The sequence below is a fragment of the Hyperolius riggenbachi genome, chromosome 10 (assembly GCF_040937935.1).
Source record: "Hyperolius riggenbachi isolate aHypRig1 chromosome 10, aHypRig1.pri, whole genome shotgun sequence".
NCBI lineage: Eukaryota > Metazoa > Chordata > Amphibia > Anura > Hyperoliidae > Hyperolius > Hyperolius riggenbachi.
The window spans coordinates 49,316,355-49,338,172 of record NC_090655.1 but is presented as its reverse complement, the minus strand read 5'-3'; the positions used below and the strand labels follow the sequence as shown (position 1 = coordinate 49,338,172).

At 45.9% G+C, this 21,818-nt stretch overlaps 1 protein-coding gene and 1 long non-coding RNA gene across 3 annotated transcripts in view; one reads left to right on the top strand and one right to left on the bottom strand.

Annotated features, from left to right (window-relative positions):
* Positions 1-18,665, bottom strand: part of IFFO1 (intermediate filament family orphan 1) — a 41,683-nt gene extending 23,018 nt beyond the window's left edge. The window contains exons 1-2 of the mRNA XM_068258256.1: positions 17,924-18,665; positions 121-181 (exon numbers count right to left, since the gene is read on the bottom strand). Coding sequence (XP_068114357.1) covers positions 121-181; positions 17,924-18,507 — 645 coding nt within the window. The 5' untranslated portion in view covers positions 18,508-18,665. The remainder of the gene's footprint in view (positions 1-120; positions 182-17,923) is intronic.
* Positions 1-21,818, top strand: part of LOC137537321 (uncharacterized) — a 106,365-nt gene that overhangs the window by 59,781 nt on the left and 24,766 nt on the right. The gene's annotated exons all lie outside the window — the stretch shown is intronic.

Here is a 21,818-nt window from a genome sequence, read left to right as displayed (position 1 = left end):
GTTTACATGAGGTAGTGTATACAGTATCATGCAGATTGAGCTCCGTTCCCCTTCATGCTGTACATATTAATAAACCCCATACATATGAGGGCAGAGGCGAGCTCTGTATAACTTCCTCACCTCGTCCAGCTCTGACACCCTCTGCTGCAGCTGCACACGAGCGGTATATTCCTCCTCCCATCTGGAAGAAATAAAAGAGTCACATTTACACACACGTGCGGCAATAGAGGCTGAACGGGGACGTTTACAGGAATCCTCCAATTTCACCTACTTTTATGTTACCACCTAATACGTCATCCTGCAGCTTTTGGTATTGTGTCCTTTTCCTGATGGTCACAGTTCTGCCGCCCCAGCTCAGCACCCTGATGTCACAGGGAAGGGGGGGGGGGGGGGGGCAATGTAGCCATGTTGGCTTTCACACATGGAGAATAGTCAGCTTCCTAGAGTCATAAAATGGTGAGGGCTGTATGGGGTGCTGTGAGCAGGGAAGGGAATGTGTGAAGTGCTTGTGCTGGGCTCTGATGCTGGGGATAAACTAATCTTATCCATCGCTCAGATTTTGCACATGCATATTTTAAGAAGAAAACCCCAAACCGTTCATGTAAATGTAACCATAACATGCGTAGGGCAGTACATTTTACTGTTTTACTGTTTAGTGAATACGTACATCCCTTTATTATTATTATTATTATTTAGTATTTATATAGCGCCAACCTCTTCCGCAGCGCTGTACAGAGTATTTTGTCTTGTCACTTAACTGTCCCTCAGAGGGGCTCACAATATAATCCCTAACCTAGTCCTATGTTTATGTATGTATTGTGTAGTGTATGTACTGTAGTCTAGGGCCAATTTTCGAGGGAAGCCAATTAACTTATCTGTATGTTTTTGGGATGTGGGAGGAAACCGGAGTGCCCAGAGGAAACCCACACAGACACGGGGAGAACATACAAACTCCTTGCAGATGTTGACCTGGCTGGGATTTGAACCGGGGACCCAGCGCTGCAAGGCAAGAGTGCTAACCACTACGCCACCGCGCTGCCCATCTCTGATGGCTTTTGAACAAGGTGTAATGAAGAAGGTAAGTATTAACTGCACAGTTCCTTAAAGGACACCTGAAGGGTGGCAAGGCACCGTGGCAAACTGGATAGTACCGTGCCTTACAGCTTTGGGATCCTGGTTCCAATCCGGGCCACCACTATCTGCAGAGTTTGTATGTTCTTCCCATGTCTGCGTGGGTTTCCTCCCATGCTCCCATCATGCACACTGCCCCTTCACCCATTCAATTGCATTGCTGCATAATACGTGTGGTAGGCACAGATCGTGCGGCAACGCGCTGCAGACTTTGTGTTGGTATTGCAGCGAGTTTGATACTTTGGGCATAGACTTGTATGGCCCTGGTGGCGGGGCAGTGTACCGCGGTGCGACACAGAGTGCAGGTGTGCAAGGGGCCTGAGAGGTGGAATGTTTATGATAATGTTCCTATGAAACACATTGTATGTAGTATGGTTAAGGCTGAAATTCTTATCCTATGTATCACCATTGGCCTCTCCTCCTAGAAGAGACATTCCATCTTACACTTCTTATAGTTTTAAGATTTGATTGATCCAAAACACTCCTGTCCTCATTGCCTTTTTATATTCCAGTTTATTCAATAAGTAAACACTCATTTTAGTGCTGCTTTCCCTATTTTTTTTATCAACCTGGAGATGGACCAGTGATAACCTTCCAGACCTGGTGCTGCCATGTCCCACAATTATTTCTCACATGCGAACTGAAATTATAGATTAACCACAACCCACTCTTACCATTCCTCACCTGGGGCCACTACTTAAGGACTCCGTCTCTTTGTTACCCTTTAGGTAACTATTTCTGATCCATCAGTCCTCCTGAACTACCCCCCCTTCTCCCTGATTGTTTGAGCATTCTCACTGGAAGTAGACCAGGTCAGTTACAGAGGGCTCCCAGTTTATATTACGTTCCATAGAATTTGGGTCAAGCTCCGTCAACATGGTAATGCCATAATGTAGGCTCATGTCTCTTCATCCATCTTCGGAATTCGTTTTCATAGTCAACCGTTCACTGTTTTCAGAGGTGGTAATTTTTATTTCCCCAGTAGGGTCAGCTTTTAGGCTTGGACACCACAGTAGTATGAGATTTAGGTATGTCGATCCGATAAGATTAGAGGCACCTTGCAGTCTAGGCACCACAGAACAGAGTCTTCATCCTCGCCTCTTACCACCTTGGAAGTTCACTTCCCCACAAGGTTTCTAACACAGGAGGATGGCCCAGTAGATGTGCACTGCATTCTATTCCATGAGGACCTTCACTTGGAGGTGACTCTAGACCATGCACTCCTCACCAGTGTGAGTCTCTGAACCAATTGGGCCATGTTTCTGAGATGCCTCTGGACCTTGTTGTCCTTGTCTCTAGACACCATAGTCCTTGCCTTATTACTGTCCTTGTATTTGGGGTGTTTCTAAGCCTTGCAGTCCTTATCTCTGAGGTTTTTTTTTGTACCCTTTGATAGTGTTTTTGTAGGAATGTCTTTAAGAGCGGCAGTCCTTATCTCTGGGGAGTCTCTAGAATCGGCAGTCCTTGTCTCTGGTGTATCTCTAGAATCGGCAGTCCTTGTCTCTGGTGTATCTCTAGAATCGGCAGTCCTTGTCTCTGGGGAGTCTCTAGAATCGGCAGTCCTTGTCTCTGGGGAGTCTCTAGAATCGGCAGTCGTCCTTGTCTCTGTGGAGTCTCTAGAATCGGCGGTCGTCCTTGTCTCTGGGGAGTCTCTAGAATCGGCAGTCCTTGTCTCTGGTGTGTCTCTAGAATCGGCAGTCGTCCTTGTCTCTGGGGAGTCTCTAGAATCGGCAGTCCTTGTCTCTGGGGAGTCTCTAGAAATCGGCAGTCCTTGTCTCTGGGGAGTCTCTAGAATCGGCAGTCCTTTTCCCCGGGGAGTCTCTAGAATTGTCCGTCCTTGTCTCTGGTCAGTCTCTAGAATCGGCAGTCCTTGTCTCTGGTCAGTCTCTAGAATCGGCAGTCCTTGTCTCTGGTCAGTCTCTAGAATCGGCAGTCGTCCTTGTCTCTGTGGAGTCTCTAGAATCGGCAGTCCTTGTCTCTGGTCAGTCTCTAGAATCGGCAGTCCTTGTCTCTGGTCAGTCTCTAGAATCGGCAGTCCTTGTCTCTGGTCAGTCTCTAGAATCGGCAGTCCTTGTCTCTGGTCAGTCTCTAGAATCGGCAGTCCTTGTCTCTGGTCAGTCTCTAGAATCGGCAGTCCTTGTCTCTGGTCAGTCTCTAGAATCGGCAGTCCTTGTCTCTGGTCAGTCTCTAGAATCGGCAGTCCTTGTCTCTGGGGAGTCTCTAGAATCGGCAGTCCTTGTCTCTGGGGAGTCTCTAGAATCGGCAGTCCTTGTCTCTGGGGAGTCTCTAGAATCGGCAGTCATTGTCTCTGGGGAGTCTCTAGAATCGGCAGTCATTGTCTCTGGGGAGTCTCTAGAATCGGCAGTCCTTGTCTCTGATGAGTCTCTAGAATCAGCAGTCCTTGTCTCTGGTGTATGGCTAGAATCGGCAGTCCTAGTCTCTGAACACTGGTGCATGCACAAAACACACTAAGATTATGAAACAACGCTTCATACTGATCAGCGGGTTTTAAAATTTCTAATATAAACAAACAATGTATCTGCTGGCGGCATCTTTCCTCCAATCACAGCCCCTCGTCCGTTTTGCCTAGAGGGGTAAACAGCGTGCAGATATAAGATAAGAATTTTGTTTCGTGTGTCATTAACGAGCACTACAAAGCCTGAGGCCAGGGACCATCTGCGGAGGCTGAAGATTCACCTGCTGACAGAACTCACCTAGCTGGACAACTTTCTCTGCTAAATTAAAGAAATTCAAACTACCTGTTGCAGAGGTTTATCCATAGAGATGATCAATGAGATGCAAGTATTTAAAGGGTTCTGTGTGTGTGTGTGTGGGGGGGGGGGGGGGGGGAGGGGGTGTTGAAGATAAAAACAGACCCTCACCTGGGGCTTCTATCAGCCCCCTGTAGCATTAATGTCCCACGCTGTCCTCCTCCGATCCGCCGTTCCCCGCTGCCGGCCCCGGTCTAGCGCGGCATGCCATCCAACTGCGCCTGCGAGGCCGTGGCGCAATCGCTCATTATTCGTCTTGTTAGACGAATAATTGCCCAGTGCTGGCGGCGGGGAAAGGCAGATCACACACGCGCACACACACACACGCACACGCACACACACACACACACACGCGCACACACACACTGGAAGTAGACCAGGTCAGTTACAGAGGGCTCCCAGTTTATATTACGTTCCATAGAATTTGGGTCAAGCTCCGTCAACATGGTAATGCCATAATGTAGGCTCATGTCTCTTCATCCATCTTCGGAATTCGTTTTCATAGTCAACCGTTCACTGTTTTCAGAGGTGGTAATTTTTATTTCCCCAGTAGGGTCAGCTTTTAGGCTTGGACACCACAGTAGTATGAGATTTAGGTATGTCGATCCGATAAGATTAGAGGCACCTTGCAGTCTAGGCACCACAGAACAGAGTCTTCATCCTCGCCTCTTACCACCTTGTAAGTTCACTTCCCCACAAGGTTTCTAACACAGGAGGATGGCCCAGTAGATGTGCACTGCATTCTATTCCATGAGGACCTTCACTTGGAGGTGACTCTAGACCATGCACTCCTCACCAGTGTGAGTCTCTGAACCAATTGGGCCATGTTTCTGAGATGCCTCTGGACCTTGTTGTCCTTGTCTCTAGACACCATAGTCCTTGCCTTACTGTCCTTGTATTTGGGGTGTTTCTAAGCCTTGCAGTCCTTATCTCTGAGGTTTTTTTTTGTACCCTTTGATAGTGTTTTTGTAGGAATGTCTTTAAGAGCGGCAGTCCTTGTCTCTGGTGTATCTCTAGAATCGGCAGTCCTTGTCTCTGGTGTATCTCTAGAATCGGCAGTCCTTGTCTCTGGTGTATCTCTAGAATCGGCAGTCCTTGTCTCTGGGGAGTCTCTAGAATCGGCAGTCGTCCTTGTCTCTGTGGAGTCTCTAGAATCGGCGGTCGTCCTTGTCTCTGGGGAGTCTCTAGAATCGGCAGTCCTTGTCTCTGGTGTGTCTCTAGAATCGGCAGTCGTCCTTGTCTCTGGGGAGTCTCTAGAATCGGCAGTCCTTGTCTCTGGGGAGTCTCTAGAAATCGGCAGTCCTTGTCTCTGGTCAGTCTCTAGAATCGGCAGTCCTTGTCTCTGGTCAGTCTCTAGAATCGGCAGTCCTTGTCTCTGTGGAGTCTCTAGAATCGGCAGTCCTTGTCTCTGGTCAGTCTCTAGAATCGGCAGTCCTTGTCTCTGGTCAGTCTCTAGAATCGGCAGTCCTTGTCTCTGGTCAGTCTCTAGAATCGGCAGTCCTTGTCTCTGGTCAGTCTCTAGAATCGGCAGTCCTTGTCTCTGGTCAGTCTCTAGAATCGGCAGTCCTTGTCTCTGGTCAGTCTCTAGAATCGGCAGTCCTTGTCTCTGGTCAGTCTCTAGAATCGGCAGTCCTTGTCTCTGGTCAGTCTCTAGAATCGGCAGTCCATGTCTCTGGGGAGTCTCTAGAATCGGCAGTCCTTGTCTCTGTGGAGTCTCTAGAATCGGCAGTCATTGTCTCTGGGGAGTCTCTAGAATCGGCAGTCCTTGTCTCTGGTGTATGGCTAGAATCGGCAGTCCTAGTCTCTGAACACTGGTGCATGCACAAAACACACTAAGATTATGAAACAACGCTTCATACTGATCAGCGGGTTTTAAAATTTCTAATATAAACAAACAATGTATCTGCTGGCGGCATCTTTCCTCCAATCACAGCCCCTCGTCTGTTTTGCCTAGAGGGGTAAACAGCGTGCAGATATAAGATAAGAATTTTGTTTCGTGTGTCATTAACGAGCACTACAAAGCCTGAGGCCAGGGACCATCTGCGGAGGCAGAAGATTCACCTGCTGACAGAACTCACCTAGCTGGACAACTTTCTCTGCTAAATTAAAGAAATTCAAACTACCTGTTGCAGAGGTTTATCCATAGAGATGATCAATGAGATGCAAGTATTTAAAGGGTTCTGTGTGTGTGTGTGTGTGTGTGTGTGTGTGTGGGGGGGGGGGGGGAGAGGGGGTGTTGAAGATAAAAACAGACCCTCACCTGGGGCTTCTATCAGCCCCCTGTAGCATTAATGTCCCACGCTGTCCTCCTCCGATCCGCCGTTCCCCGCTGCCGGCCCCGGTCTAGCGCGGCATGCCATCCAACTGCGCCTGTGAGGCCGTGGCGCAATCGTTCATTATTCGTCTTGCCCAGTGCTGGCGGCGGGGAAAGGCAGAACACACACACACACACACACACACACACACACACACACACACACACACACACACACACACACACACACACACACACACACACACACACACACACACACACACACACACACACACACACACACACACACACACACACACCTTTACAGTAATTCTGCAAGTCAGCTTTTCTGCATTACTGGTTCAATGCGTAAATTTTTACGCGTTGCACCACTAACGCGTAAAAATGTATGTGTTAATGTTCCTGCACTAGCGGGAATGCGTAAAAATGTACGCAATGCGTCCCGCCGACCTCCGAGGTCGGCAAGCTGCCAGTGGGGGACTAGAGCAGCAGTGAGTGACTACGAGGGCACAGGATGGCTGCATGGGGCTGGTAGAAGCCCCAGGTAAGTGAAACTCATTTTTTTTATTTTGCTTGGACCTTCCCTTTAAGAAGGCAAACTTTTTTGTTTTGCATTATATTTTTATAATAATACTTTATAAATTATTTAGTCATTGGTTTCCAATTGTAAGATGGTTTTTTGTCGCCTTGGTAACCCAATTCTTCTCCGTTGCGTATCTTTTAGAGCAGAGAGGAAGTTCTGAATTCAGGTCCACTTTAAAGTGTCCCTCCTTTTTTTTATCAAAAAAATTGGGAGGTATGGGCTATATGCGTAGTTGAGCTAGATCTTGTAAGTCTGATGTCTCCCTTAATTCCAGTGCATAAAGTGAATTCTGGATATTGGAACTGCAGCGTTCTCAGAAAGCTCTTCAGTAGCCATTGTCTGTGTACAGGGCCGGGCCGAAGGCAGAGGCGAGAGAGGCTCCAGCCTCAGGGCGCAGTGTAGCAGAGGGCGCAGTGTAGGAGGAGGCGCACAATTCATTCAGCTATCATTTCCCTATTGTGTTTGAAGCAGAGAGAAATAAGAAAAGGGAATACATGGCAGTGACTGAAAGCCAGATAACTAGAGATTAAGGTGGTGGGGGGCACCTCTTAGTCTAATAGTAATCAGCGTGTGACGACTGGGGTGGGAGGGATGGAGGGGCGCGCTTTGGTGTCTCAGCCTTGGATGCTGAAGGATCTTGTCCCAGCTCTGCCTGTGTATTTTCATAGGCCTTCTTTTATCCAGTTAATTGCAGAATAACCCTCTTCATGCTCATTTCATGGTTAGTATTAAGAGACACAATTGTCAGTGTTTACATGGCCATTGCTGTACTGAAAGACCACAGTAGTCTATCACACATGTCAGTGGACACATGATCTGTAAAGTCTAGACAAAGGCTTCCACTGCTGGATGCCAAACAAGCGACTTAGGGCTTCTGCACAATGTCATGTTACTGTGCTAATTTCAGTAACACATATCACTGTGCGATACGATACGCAGGCATGTCAGAACGGCATAGACAGCCCTGTCTGATGGGTGCATTGTGGGCAAATTTCCACTTGGGGACTTGCGTACGATTTGAGTACAGTTGCAAGCATGCATCTGTAATGCGAGTTTGTGAAAAGTCATGCGTTTTTTTAATGGAAATTTTCGCATCTGATTTTAAATCTCCATAGCAGCATGGCATCACTCTGATTACACAGGAAACAGAAAGAAGCATGTTGGATGGGAAACCGGATGCAAAAATGTGATAATTTGCATGTGCATGCAGGATTATTGACTGCCCTTATTATTATTATTTTTTTATTTATATAGCGCCAACATATTCCGCAGCACTTTACAAAGCACAATAAGACGACAATGGGAACATAGATATACTAACAAATTGTAAAACAGAGTTCCAAGCAGCACAAATATTGTGACAAAAACAGTAAACATTAGGAGGACCCTGCCCTTGCGAGCTTACAATCTAATGGGTAGTGGGGGACACACTAGGTAAGGGGGTGAAGGATGGATGAGGCAGTGATTCTTTGCCTCTGATTACATTGTGTCAAATAAGTAAATAAGGGCTATAGAATGTTATAAGCTTGTCTGAACAGGTGTGTTTTAAGAGTGCGTTTGAAGATGTCCAGGTTTGGAGCATGACGTACAGGCTGTGGAAGAGAGTTCCAGGTAAGAGATGATGCTCGTGTAAAGTCCTGGATGCGAGCATGAGAGGAGGTGATCAGCTTAGAGGCCAGGAGAATTTCTTGGGAGGAGCGAAGGTTGCGGGAGGGACAATATCTTGTGATTAGTGAGGAGATGTATGGAGGGCACAACTCATGGAGGGCTTTGTATGTTAGGCCCAGTGCACACCAAAACCGCTAGCAGATCCGCAATACGCTAGCGGTTTTGGGAGCTGATTTCAGAGCGATTCTAGGTATGTTTAGAGAGGTTTTCTAAACATACCTAGCGGTTTTGCGTGCGTTTTTGTGTAGCAGAATACACATATTGTTACAGTAAAAGCTGTTACTGAACGGCTACTGTAACAAAAATGGCTGGCAAACCGCTCTGAACTAGCGTTTTTCAGAGCGGTTTGCGTTTTTCCTATACTTTACATTGAGGACGAAACGCTTCCGAAAACCGCAAACGCGCAGCAGGAGGCGCGATTGCGGCTTGACAAAAAACGCAAACCGCCGGTGTGCACCATCCCATTGCAATACATTAGACAAGCGTTTTTAGAGGCGGATGCGGCCGGCGGATCGCTCCAAAAACCGCTCGGTGTGCACTGGGCCTTAGTCAGGAGTTTGAACTGGATCCTCTGGGTAATAGGTAACCAGTGGAGAGAACGGCACAGTGGGGCTGCATCGGAAGAGCGTGTGGAAAGGTGAATGAGGCGGGCTGCTGAATTTAGAAGGCATTGGAGAGGTGCTAGCCTTTTTTGTGGTAGCCCACAGAGCAGGGTGTTGCAGTAGTCTAGGCGGGAGATGATTAAGGCATGTACAAGCATCTTGGTGGCCTCTTGTGTGAGGAAGGGACGGATACGGAATATATTTTTGAGCTGGAAATAGCAGGTGGTGGTTAATGAGGCAATGTGAGGTTTAAAGGAGAGCTCTGATTCGAGTATAACCCCCAAGCAGCGGGCCTTAGTGGTTGAGGTTATTGGGGTGTTGTCTACCGTTATGGTTGCAATTGGTGGGGGTGTAGATAGCGATGGTGGAAAAATCACAATTTCCGTTTTACTCATGTTGAGTTTGAGGAAGCGGGAGGACATAAATGCAGAAACGGCACGCATGCAATTCACATGCAGAACAATGCGTGGTGTGAAAACCTGCAGCGAGCAGGTCGTTGTTTTGGGGTTTTTTGTTGTTTTTTTTTTTTTTGCATCAGAACGAATTACAAAAAGTGCATTCAATGGAAACTACTCCATTAAAGCAATTTTAAACTCTGACAAAATATTCAATAAAAATGTTTTCCTACTTTTTATAACCCATACAATTATCATATTTGCTTTTGGCGCCCTGATGTTAGGCAACATATGTTCATATATTAGTCATTTAATTTATTTATTAAAATTCTCTAGCGAGTATTGTGCAATATAGGCCATGAAGGCTGGGGGCTATGCATTCCTGAAATATAAGGACATATCTGTGTAGTGAGTAAAATAGTATAAACAGAGCGGCGATGCCTGTTCAGACTCATCACAGGCCCCAATATGACTCCTACTCATGTCCATGAGCCATATAATACGACTATCTGTTTTGGAATGCTGTAAGAATAGCACTAACAGGAATCATCAGGTTACACTTCTACAGTGCTGTGTTACTGAAAGCAGGTTGTGAATGGGTAGTACCATATCTAAGGGACTTGCATTGTCTACTTGCAGCAGTAGTCTGAGGTTTCATACCCACCCAGAACACCATCTACATGATACTGTATTTGTTTATTTTCCTTGTGCTTGCAGGGGTTACCTCAAATCATTTCCTCCCACGTCCAGATGGCTAACTGGCTTCTTCCCAAATATTTACTCTAGACTATGGTAGGGTTTTTAATCTATGACCATGGTAGGGACATTCTTCTCTCAGGGTAGGGGTGTCAAACTCTAATACAAAGTGGGCCAAAATTGAACACTTTCATGGAAGCAGACATAGGGTTAAAAGCCTTTGTTTACCAATTAGCTGCTGTGGCAGCTCGCTGACACAGCTGAAAGTTCAAATTACACCGGTGAGTGCTCACAGAAGAGATGCAATTAGACATGCTAAACTCTCTAAGGCCCTGTTCACATCTAAACGGGAATCGCGCGATTCCCGCTAATCGCAAAGCGCTAGCGGTTTTTAAAACCCCTTAGCCCATGTTATTCTGTGGCGGTGTTCTCACAGCCACAATCGCAGGCTTTTAGCCGTTTTACGTCTCCTGACGCTTGGTCACGCTGCGTACCATACGCAGCGTGACCAAGCGTCAGGAGACTCGAAACGGCCGTCACTCGCCACCTTCTGTGCCCACCACCCACCTCCTACCCGATGACCACCTACACCATGGATACGTAAGACCCACCCATGTTTGCACGAATGTTGTAAGACTTTAGCACTTAGCCGAAATGAAGCAGATAACACTGTCACCATTGTGGAATTAAACCCTTGGATGGAAGGTGCACGCCTCTGTGATCTTTGTGGTACACCTTATTTATTCACTCATTTCTCTCTCTCTGCTTCAAAATCATCCTTCATTCCTCACACAGCTCACAAATATACTTCACTGTTTCATAGCATGCAGGAGAGCCTGAGGAGGAGGCTGATCTGAAGAGGTAACAGGTAGCCTGTTGCTGTAATGCTGGGAATACACAATGAGGTTTTTCAGCAGATTTACTGTCTGATCGATTTCCATTCACTTCTGTGAGAAATCGATCAGAAAAATGATTGAAAATCATATTGGACCTGTCGAAAATTATCTATCAAACCATCTATTGGCCAGCAGTCAGGGAGATGTATGTACACTACTCCTGACTAGAGTTGGGCGTCACTCATGACGTCACACACATGCGCAGAGAGTGCCCGGCAACGGGAGCGCAATCTAGGACGCGCTCCGCCGGGCCAGCGCAGACGTACTACTCCGGGTCATTGCGACCCGGAAGTAGTAAGAGCCACAGCCACATGACAGGTTGGGCAGCCGAACAGTTCGGCTGCAGTTGCGCTAACAGTTCGCCCAACTCTACTCCTGACTGACTGATTGGCTGGCTGCTTGTGGTGCTACACTCCTGGCTGCATATACTGGCCTCAATTCACGGAGCTTTATCAAACACTTTATCAAACGTTTGATAATTTACCTAATGGGTAAAATCTAATTTTGAGTTCACTAATGTGTTATAGATTTATCAAATGTTTTATCGATGAAATGATCAATAAATCTATAACACCTTAGTGAATTCAAAATTAGATTTTGCCAATGAGGAAAATTATCAAACGTTTGATAAAGTGTTTGATAAAGCTCTGTGAATTGAGGCTACTGTAACTTCAACGATAAACACACATTGCTGGAAACGTAACCCCTTAGCTCTACCTGAATAAGATTCTTTCAGCTTGATGATTAATAAACCATACACTGAGGATTTGTTTGCAACCCCCCTGTTCAGGAACATGGTCCAGTCCTGCTGAGCCTTTCTGTATGTGGTAATGACGGGATGATTTTACAGCAGAAAGAAATTGCTGTGTGAAGAAAGAAATTGCTCCTAATACTTGTGGTAATGTGTACATACAGCATTAAAAAATGTTTGTAGGATATATTGTGATATCCCTAGAGAGGCCTCAGTAATTCTGGCCACTGTTCTCTCATGGAGCCTCATTAGTAGTCACCGCGTGCCGGGCTGATTGTGCACATCTGAATCTCACACTTCCATCTACCGCTGATCTGCAGGTTTTACGATGCGATTTTTGCCAGTAACCCGATATGCTGCAGAGGGCCCTGCACAGATATGTGCATTCCCTTTAAGCACAGAGAATTAATGCCATACCAGATCTGTCTCTGTAAACTCTAATTAGGGACACGCTGCCTATTGATTCACACTGGCATCCCTCAGATGGGGCGGACGCACTGCAACAGCTGCAGAATGTGCTGTAAGCTGTGGAGTCTGTCCCTAGCCTATAAGTCTGCGGATCCAAAAAGGGAGAATTATACAACAGCTGAGCCCAGACAGCTGCTCCAGTCCCAGCTCTGGCAGTGTCTACCCTACCAGCACAAAACAAATGCAGCAACACAGTACAACTCATGTATCTGGGATGGGCAGTTACCGAGATCTGGGCCAGAAATGTCCCCAATCCTACAGGCAGGCTACTTTAGCTACCTCTGGTTGAGCTATCGGGAAAATGAGAATTAAAGGACAACTGTAACCAGTAATTTAAAAAAAAAAGTTTAAAGGGGTTCTGTGGAGTCCTTCAATAAACATAAACAGCCACTTACCTGGGGCTTCTATCAGCCCCTTGTAGCTGTAATGTCCCGCGCCATCTTCCTCTGATCACTTCTTCCCTGCTACCGGTCCTAATTACGCATCAGTAAGCTCCCGGAAACGCGAGCGGGAGCACGCATTATTCGTCTTGTTAGACGAATAATTGCCCGGAGCTGGCGGCGGGGAAAGGAGTGATCGGAGGGAGGAGGACGGCGTGGGACATAACAGCTACAGGGGGCTAATAGAAGCCCCAGGTAAGTGTCTATGCTTATTGAAGGACTCCACAGAACCCCTTTAACTTACCTTGGGCTTCTACCGGCCCCCTGCAGACGTCCTGTGCCCGCGCCAGAACAAAACGATCCTCCAGTCCCCCGCCATGGCTCACTTCTATTTTTGGTGACTTTAGAACGAGAAACACTGGTACTGTGCCTGCGCAGGATGCTCCTGGTGACGAGAGTAAGGATGCATGTGGCCAGCTCACGCGCAGGGGCCGGCGACAGTAAAGTTGGACACATGACTAATAGTGACTATTAGCTGCTGAATGACAGCTGCCAACAATGAATCCCAATGGCTGATGGCGGGGTTTAGGTCTCTCCAGGAGGTCACAATGTAAGGAATACTTTCACAGTAACTAATTCCTGTTACTTAGCAAGTGTATTTTTTTTCCATCAACTCCTAGTACTAGTGATACCTGATTATTACAAGACACAACAATCTGTTTGTCTAGCTTTACAAATATATGTTTGGTTTTTTTATATCCACTTACTCAGAATTGCTCTGTAACCCTTCTGCTGGGTGTGCATATCTATCAGAGGTTTCTGGGCTTAAGTCTTCTACACGCCATGACAATAGTTTAGGGCCACCTTAGCTAATTTATTCAGCATGTTTAGAGCTGCCCCCCAATGTCGTCTGAATGACAAGTCGGCCAGTCAGCCCTCCTCCCCTTTCCATAGAACAGCACACACTGCTTAATAGCCAAACAGTGTGTCTGTACATCTCTCTTCCCCAAAACGCTGTAACGATCTTTATGCATAACAATGAATAAATATGTATACGGTATAAGGCTTTACTGTCACCTGGTACAATCACATTTGTAACAGAATCTAATATCTGTATGACCCTTAATGCTGAGCATACACGGCTTGATAGATAATTTGCGACATGTCCGATCTCCGGCCCGATCATTTCGCCGCTCGATTCCGCATTGAAGACAATCCAAAAAAGATAAGAAAAACGAGTGGAAGATAAGAGAATCGCCTGCGGTATCGAGCTGGGAACCGAGCGGGAGACTCGAACCATGTATGTCCAGCATTAGAGCCTACAACTGTTGACAGTCGGAATACATGGTTGTTCAGAGTGTAACAGAGCCTGTGACCATTGGACAATATGTTCTCTGTCAGAGTCTTCAAGAGTTGGTTGCTGAGGTCTTTGGTCAGTTTTGTTGGTCAACATCTGTAGTTGTTTAGAGGCTGTACTTGTCCCTTAGTGTAGGCAGTCAGAGTCTATAGAAAGTGTTTACCAGAATTCATGGACATTTGAAGTAGGTTTGAGCTGTGGATGGAATTTGAGGTTGGTCAAAAGCTGTAAGCATTGTGGGTAAAAATGTGTAGGTAGTCCGCATCATCTATAGGAGATCTCAGCCAAAGTTCATGGCTAGCTGGACTCACTAGGTGATGTTGGATGATATTTATGGTTGGGTTCTGTAGGAGCTGTTGGTCAGAATGTGTAGGTATTCTGCGGCTGTAGAACTTGTGACATAGACTTCATGGTTGGCTTTAGTCTGTGGGAATTACTGGATGAACAATGGTCAGGTGGTTAGTCTGTACATGTAGGAGTCTATAGGAGGCATCAGCCAGAATTTGATTAGATGGATGCTACAGCAGTTTATTGTATAGCACTTTATAAATCAAGGATAATATAGATGATTTATTGCATTATACCAGGCTTCCTCAACCAGGGTTCCCTGGAACCCCAGGGTTCCTTGAGTACTCTGCAGGGGTTCCTTGGCATTTTCCCCCATCATGGGGATGTATAATGGAGCTCACTATAATAGGTGGTACTGTAATAAGAAGCACTAAATTGAGGGCTCAGGAGACAGTATAATGAGTGGCAGTGTAATGGGGCTAGTGAAATAAACAGCCACACATACTTTTAAAAACCATGCCTCCTGCAAAATAAATGCAGGGGTTCCTCGAGATCAAAACATTGTTTGCAGGGGATCGTTTGAGATCCAAAAGTTATTTGCAGGGTTCCTCCAGGGTAGAAAGGTTAAGAAAGGCTGCATTATACCCTGGCGGTGATCAGACCACACAACATCCACTAGGAGACATGACAAGCCAGTAACTAAAGTGGGGTAACTTCACTCTACTGAAGAGAAGGAAGGGAACATTTTTGATTGGCCACTTTGTCACCTCATTGCTGCAATCAACAGAGAGTGGGCCTTGTTTATTTGTGTCTCTTACCCATTGCCTATTCAGCAGTGATGCATTGTGGGAGACATCATATGCTCAGTCGAACCTGACTTCTCGCAAATACCTTCTGTTTTAAGAAAGGCAAACTTCTGTTTTGTATAGCAAGTAGTCAATTAATTCCCTCTATATTTAGAGTAGAAGAATGGAAGCTGGAATCTAGGTTGCTATCGGTAACAGACTAATGACAAGTCCGTCATTCTAGTGAATAAGGCCCAGTTTCTGTATGTCCAGGTCTGCCTGTAGGGTCATTAGCCACTATCCAGTCATACATCTACTGGAGAGGCAAGATGGGTCGCACAGTGTCAAGCTATGTAGGAATTTTCAACCGCAGCTGTGTGACTGTTCTGATAGGCTATATATTTTAGCCTCAGGGAGGGACCACACGTGTGTCCTTTATAGCCACTCCCCCTAACAATGCGATAGGCTAAAAGGTTTTTTTTTTTTTTTTAAATAAATATACATATGCACAGAGGGAGAAAATGTAAAGCTTTCTCATGGGGAAAGGGATATACGCTACTGATTGGGATGAAGTTCAATCTTTGGTTACAGTTCCTCCTAAAGTGAGTGTGGTCCAAGACTGACTGATGTGTAGTAACGTCAGAAAACAAATCGGAAACTACAAATTTTTCTGCTTACTGCTGTAAATTGCTCAGCTTCAGAATGGATTTCGATTGGCTGTCACTGATCACTTTACCTAAGCATCATAGTAATCCACAGGACCCAAAAACACTGATTTAAACCTCTGAGGATAGGGCAAAAATACAACGTTTATTCAGAAATCGCTGAAAATGCAGACTGGGACATACAACAAATATAGGGGCTGATTCACAAAGCTTCTGTTGAATTATCTCACCTTACTTATTTACTCACAATTTATCTCTCCATAAATTACTTAACTTATGATTTATCTCTCTTATCTAACTAAATTATGAGTTAAAAGACAACTGAAGTGAGAAGAATATGGAGGCTGCCATAGTTGTTTCCTCCTAAATAATACCAGTTGCCTGGTAGCCTTGGTGATCTATTTGTCTGCAGTAGGGTCTGAATAACACCAGAAACAAGCATGCGGCTAATCTTGTCACAATGGCAGAAACCTCTGATGGGCTGCATGCTTGTTCAGGGTTTATGGCTGAAAGTATTAGAGGCAGAGGATCAGCAGGACAGCCAGGCAACTGGTATTGCTTAAAAGGAAATTAATATGGTATCTGCCATATCCCTCTCTTTACAGTTGTCCTTTAAGTCAAATAACGAGAGATAGACCACGAGTTATATCTCCTTATTTGTTCATTTCATGCCTTAGCGATCCTAATGCCTGTTACACACCATGCAATTTCCCCTCAAACTAATTATTTTCTATCTGATTTCCAATCCTTTTTTTTTTTTTTTTTTATCGACTCTGTATAGAAGTCTTTGAAAAAACGATCGGAAATCAGATCGGACCTGCTGAAAGTAATCAATTTGATCTGTCCATCGGGAAATCGCATGGTATGTACCAGGCATTACAGTAAGGATAAAAACTTAGTAAGTGGTGTGAATCCTCTCCATAGTGACAAATGGAGTACTACCTAACGAGCATGAAAGAGAAACCCTATACAGAATTGTATACGGGTTGTACTAAACTGAAGCCAAACCTTTCATTTCCCCATACTAGATAATTAGGCCCCTCAACCAAAAAAACCTCCATGTTTCACCTCCATCATGGGGGCTTTGTCAGGGGTGAAAAGTAAAGTACAATAGTGAACACAAAGTGCATCACAAACAAGGTAGCATAATTATATACTGTACATAAGTCACAGCAAGTTAGCAGATTAATGGCTAGAGATATTTTTCAGCCCTTAGCCTCAATTCAGTACAACCCTTATACAGTTCACTATATGGGTTCTCTTTAATGCTAATTAGGTAGTATTCTGTTTGTCACTTTTTAGGGATTTTTGAATAAACTGAAAGGTATGTTCTTTGCCCTGGTTTTGAGTCCTTCCTTAGTACAGCAGAGCCAAGAGCAGTGGCCAGCAGCTGGAGAAGACATGGCTTCAGTGACAGATGCATCTTGACAGGCTGTCATGACTGTTTGATCTCAGCTTTAAAGTATTGCAGTAATGGCCACCAACCAACTAGAAAGCATGATTACCGAGCTGACTGTAGTAATCAGAGTACTTATTGGTCGCTACACTTTGCATATCACCATGTAGTAGTCTTTAGGAATAGTTTAATATACCTATACAGGTTCTGCATGTTAAAGTTGACCTGAACTCTTGCACAAGACATAAGGAAAACACAGAGAAATGCACCCTGTATGTTTTTAGAGAGTTTAGCCTGTCTAATTCCCTTTTACCTGTGACTAATCACCTGTGTAATTTAATCCCTCAGCCGTCAGCTCAGGAATCACCTCTGCCACTACAGAGCTGCTAATTTGTAAACACTGGATATTAACCCTAAGTCTGCTTCCATGAAAGCAGGAAGTAGACACACTGCAGATTTATTGCAGGATTTGTGTAAGCTGTAACAGAGAAATGTTTTTCTTTAAAGGTTACTATGCTGTTGAGTATCTTTTAGAACAGAAAGGAAGTTCTGAATTTAAGTCTGCTTTAAAACTAGTTATATATCCGTAAATGCAGGTGATAAGTTCATTCAGCAGCAGACACTCTGTCAAGTCCTGTCGAGCCTATTAGTTCACACCTACATGTATAATACATACATTAGGTAAATGCACTACACAGAGCAAAGTGTTGCAGCAAAGCAACCAATCAGATTCCAGTTTAGTGAATGAACAATGAATTATTATTGGTGGGCCTTTGCATGCAGTCGGTTAGTTTTACAGGCATCACAGGGTCTCACCTCTGCTTGTAGGCGTCTCTTTCCCTCTTTACTTTTCCTAGGACGTTGTACAGGGCCCTGATCTCCGGGGTGATGGTATCGATTTGAACTCCGACTCCATCAGATTGGCCCCAGTAGGCTCCACTTCCAGTACTGACAGACCCTATATCAGTGCGGGTCATGAACCTCCTTGGCCCATAGACCCATGGCTGAGGAGGGGGATTGGGAGTGGGACGGGTGAGCCCCAGTAACGGTGGGGGCAATATGGGCCCCACAAAGCCCGTTTGCACTGCTTGATCCTTGGTAATGGGCCCTGCTCCTTGCAGTCTCTCCAAGGCCCTCTCCAAAGATCGGTTCCTCCGTTCCAACTCATGCACCTTGGCCAAGAAGCACCTGAAGCGAAGGTTGAGGGTCTTCAGGACGCTGATGTTGGACCCGAAGTCATTCCGTAAAGCTGACGCTCCCCCAGTCTGAGGATAAGGGGTCCCCAAGAGTAAAGATGACTGTCCTGGGGACGGAGGGCTGTCACCAGTCTGTAGTGGGGGGTCTGATGAGAGAAGCAGGAGGTTTGGAGTTAATAGAGGATTCATGGCTGGATTGTTCATAGCACTGCAGAGAGGAGGGAGAATAGGGGAGGACCAGCCGGAGGAGGAGGCAGCAGAGAAGAAGTCACATCATCTGTGCTAGGAGGACAGAGGGACGCAGGAGTCACAAGCCAGGGGATGTAGAATGACGGAGAGCAGGAGAGGGCAGGAAAAATGAGGAGAAGGGCTGGGAGAGGAGAGGACACATCAGCTGTGACGTCCTGCCAGTGGGGGGAACATTCCTGCTCAATAACCGCAGGCAACACACAGCAACTGCAGAGAGGAGGAGGAGGAAGGAGAGGATGGAGACTGAGGAAGGGGGAGCAGATTCCTGCCTGACTCACTGCAGCCTGGAGAGACAAGCGCTGGCCAATCACAGCTCACCTCCGCTGCAGAAGTAGTACATGTCCTGAACCAACCACCAGCAGATGTGAGAGCTCTGCTCAGAGAGTCAGTGCCCATCCTAGTGAGCTGGGCAGTCAGTGCAAGGTGCAGCTTTCATCTATTTCTTAGGGTTGTTTTATGTTTGCACACATTGGGGTATATGCTATAAAGTGCATTAAGCAGAATTACGAGTCTTACCACACGATGAGTAGAGCAGAATGCAATACATGACATGCAATGCTACGCTCTACACATCATGCAGTGAGGCTTTACACATGTAATGCTGCTTAACACAGTTTATTGCATGCACCCCATTATTACTATTGTGTTATTACATAGTACTGACATCTTCTGCAGCACTTTAGTAATGTCACTATCCCTCACATCTTTTTAAGCGCATATCTGGCAATTGCATATGCATGTGATTTGCCATAGAATTCATGTGACCCCAGCGTGCTCTTTTGTTTCCCCTTTCTTTCACCTCTGTTCCCCCTTGACTTCAGTGTACCCCTCTGTGGCACCTCTGCCGCCCCCAACACACACTCACACACGTCACTTCTGTCCCCCTGTGCCCTCAGTGTACCACAGTAAAATGTCATTTTACCAGTTCAAAAAACATTTTTCTGTGAATTTTTTCTTTTTGAAGAAATAATGTAACATTTTCCCATAGAATCAAGTTTCACATTTTTTTTTTGTCCATTAGTATCGGTGGGTCGTTTTTAAGTCGGGTCTACCTGTATAGCATTTATTATCTATTGCTATAGAGCCATCATCTTCTGTGGCGAGTCATGTTCTGAGCGCCCGCTCAGTGCTGCGTCTGAATCTGAATTGGCTGCCAGCATAGGCGGAATTGAGTACAAAATTGCCATAATTCAGTTGCAGTAGGTATTATGTTTGTTATATTCCCGGAGATTACCCAGCATAGGAAGAGCCCTCTTTCATCTTTTCCCTGCGCCCAAATTACCCCCAGCCGTAACATATGCACTCCTCCTGTGGTGCAGTACAGAGAAAACATGGGTACATAAAAATCCTGACACTGGTACATAATATAGAGTTGGTAGACAAGGTAAATGTCACAGTACATACATTATCCTACCTAATAAAAGCCCTGTGATCTGCATCAATGGGCTGCATCTGTGTCAGGCAGTGAGTGCGCAGGTGCTGAGCCATGGTCGTTGCCATGCATGCAGGTGGGCGTGGGTGCATGCAGGCATGGAGTTCCCTAGGTCCCGTTATGAAGCGGGCTACAGGACTAGTGATTTGATGAAGCAAATTCTAAGAAATGAAAAGGGGAGAGCCCTGCCCTATACAAGGCAGAACATTTGTGTTTTTAAAATGCAATGCAGGATGTGTTTTTACCTAGAAATCCTGCTTATATATGCCATAGATGGGGGAGGTACATTTATGCAAATGCTTCTGCCATAATAGTGTGAAAGAGGCTTGCTTCATAGAACTACAGTGTACAGACTTGAGCTGAAGGCAGTGGCACATGTCAGCTGCTCCCCTCTACTGGCAAGGTGCTTGCTAACACCCCCTCCCCCAGGAGCATGGCGGTTACCATCCCGAACCGGGACATGAGATGGGGTAACCCCACATTGTGTCAAACGTGATGCGTGGTTTTACCAAGCACTTCCATGGTGCTTATGGCTGAGAAGCTGCACTCAACCCATGAAATTGTTATGTCAGTAAGAGCAGATGTCACTACAAAATAAACTGTGTGCTACCGTCACTGAATAGCCCCCGTAACATTGATGTCAATAATGGCAACCATCACTGCATGGTCAACGGTCTAAGATGCCATCAGTTAATAGCCCCATGTTAAAATTATGTCAGAAATAGCAGCAGTCACTATAAGGTAAACCATATTCTCTGCTATCACTGAATTTCCCCATGCCATTGTAATAACAGTAATAGCAGCAATCACTGCAAGGTAAACGGTCTATGATGCCATCACTGAATAGCCCCATGGTGTAATAATGTCAGTAATAACCGCAGTCACAGAAAGGTAAATATCCCTCTGTAATAGTAATAGGAGGAATCACTGCAGGGTAAACGTTCTATGATCCCATCATTGTATAGCACTATGTTATAATAACCGTATGTCATTAATAGCAGCAGTCACTGTAAGGTCAACCGTATTCTCTGCTATCACTGAATTTCCCCATGTTATTGTTATAACAGTAATAGTAGAAAACATTGAAAGGTAACCTGTCTGTGCTGCCATCAATGAATAACCCCATGTAATGTCCGTAATAGAAGCAGTCACTGCAAGGTAAACGGATTGTGTTGGCTTCCTTGAAAATCCCATGTGGGGATGGTCTGAAGACTCCTATGCACATACCAGGCAAGTCGTACGTCAGGGAACAGGGCTCAACCTCTTGGGTGACAGCGCAGAGCTGACGCCGTACAGATGTGTCACTAGCTTCTAGGCTAGTGATGTGTCTGCTGCTATTGATGGGCTTGAAGGGAAAAGGAGCACTGCGCGAAGGGGCAGCTTACTGCAGCCGGGTTGAGTGGGTAGAACAATGCGGTCTGGGGTCGCTTGGGCATTGGGGACCGCTAAGGCCCCGTTCACACTTGTGTTTTGGCAAGTAAACGGACCGGATCCTGATCGGATCCTGACCTGATCCTGATCAGAACCGTACAGTTCCGATCCGGATCCGGTCCGTTTGTATCAGGCATGCATCAGGCTGCCATCCGGATCCGTGGGCAAAAAATAGCGAAATTTAAGAAAAAAAAATGTTGGGGTTAGCAGCAGGTGCACCTGGTGCACCTGTAGAATCAGGTTCCTCCGCTGTAGGCCTCACCTCCACCTCCGACATTCTGCCAAACCGCTCCAGCACGTCTGTCACTGCTGCTCCACTCCAGACATGCTTGGCCCATGTGTCCCCATCCAAAATGGCCGCTTGGATACGCATAGGAAGTGGGGTAGAACGTCAGGTTTTTGT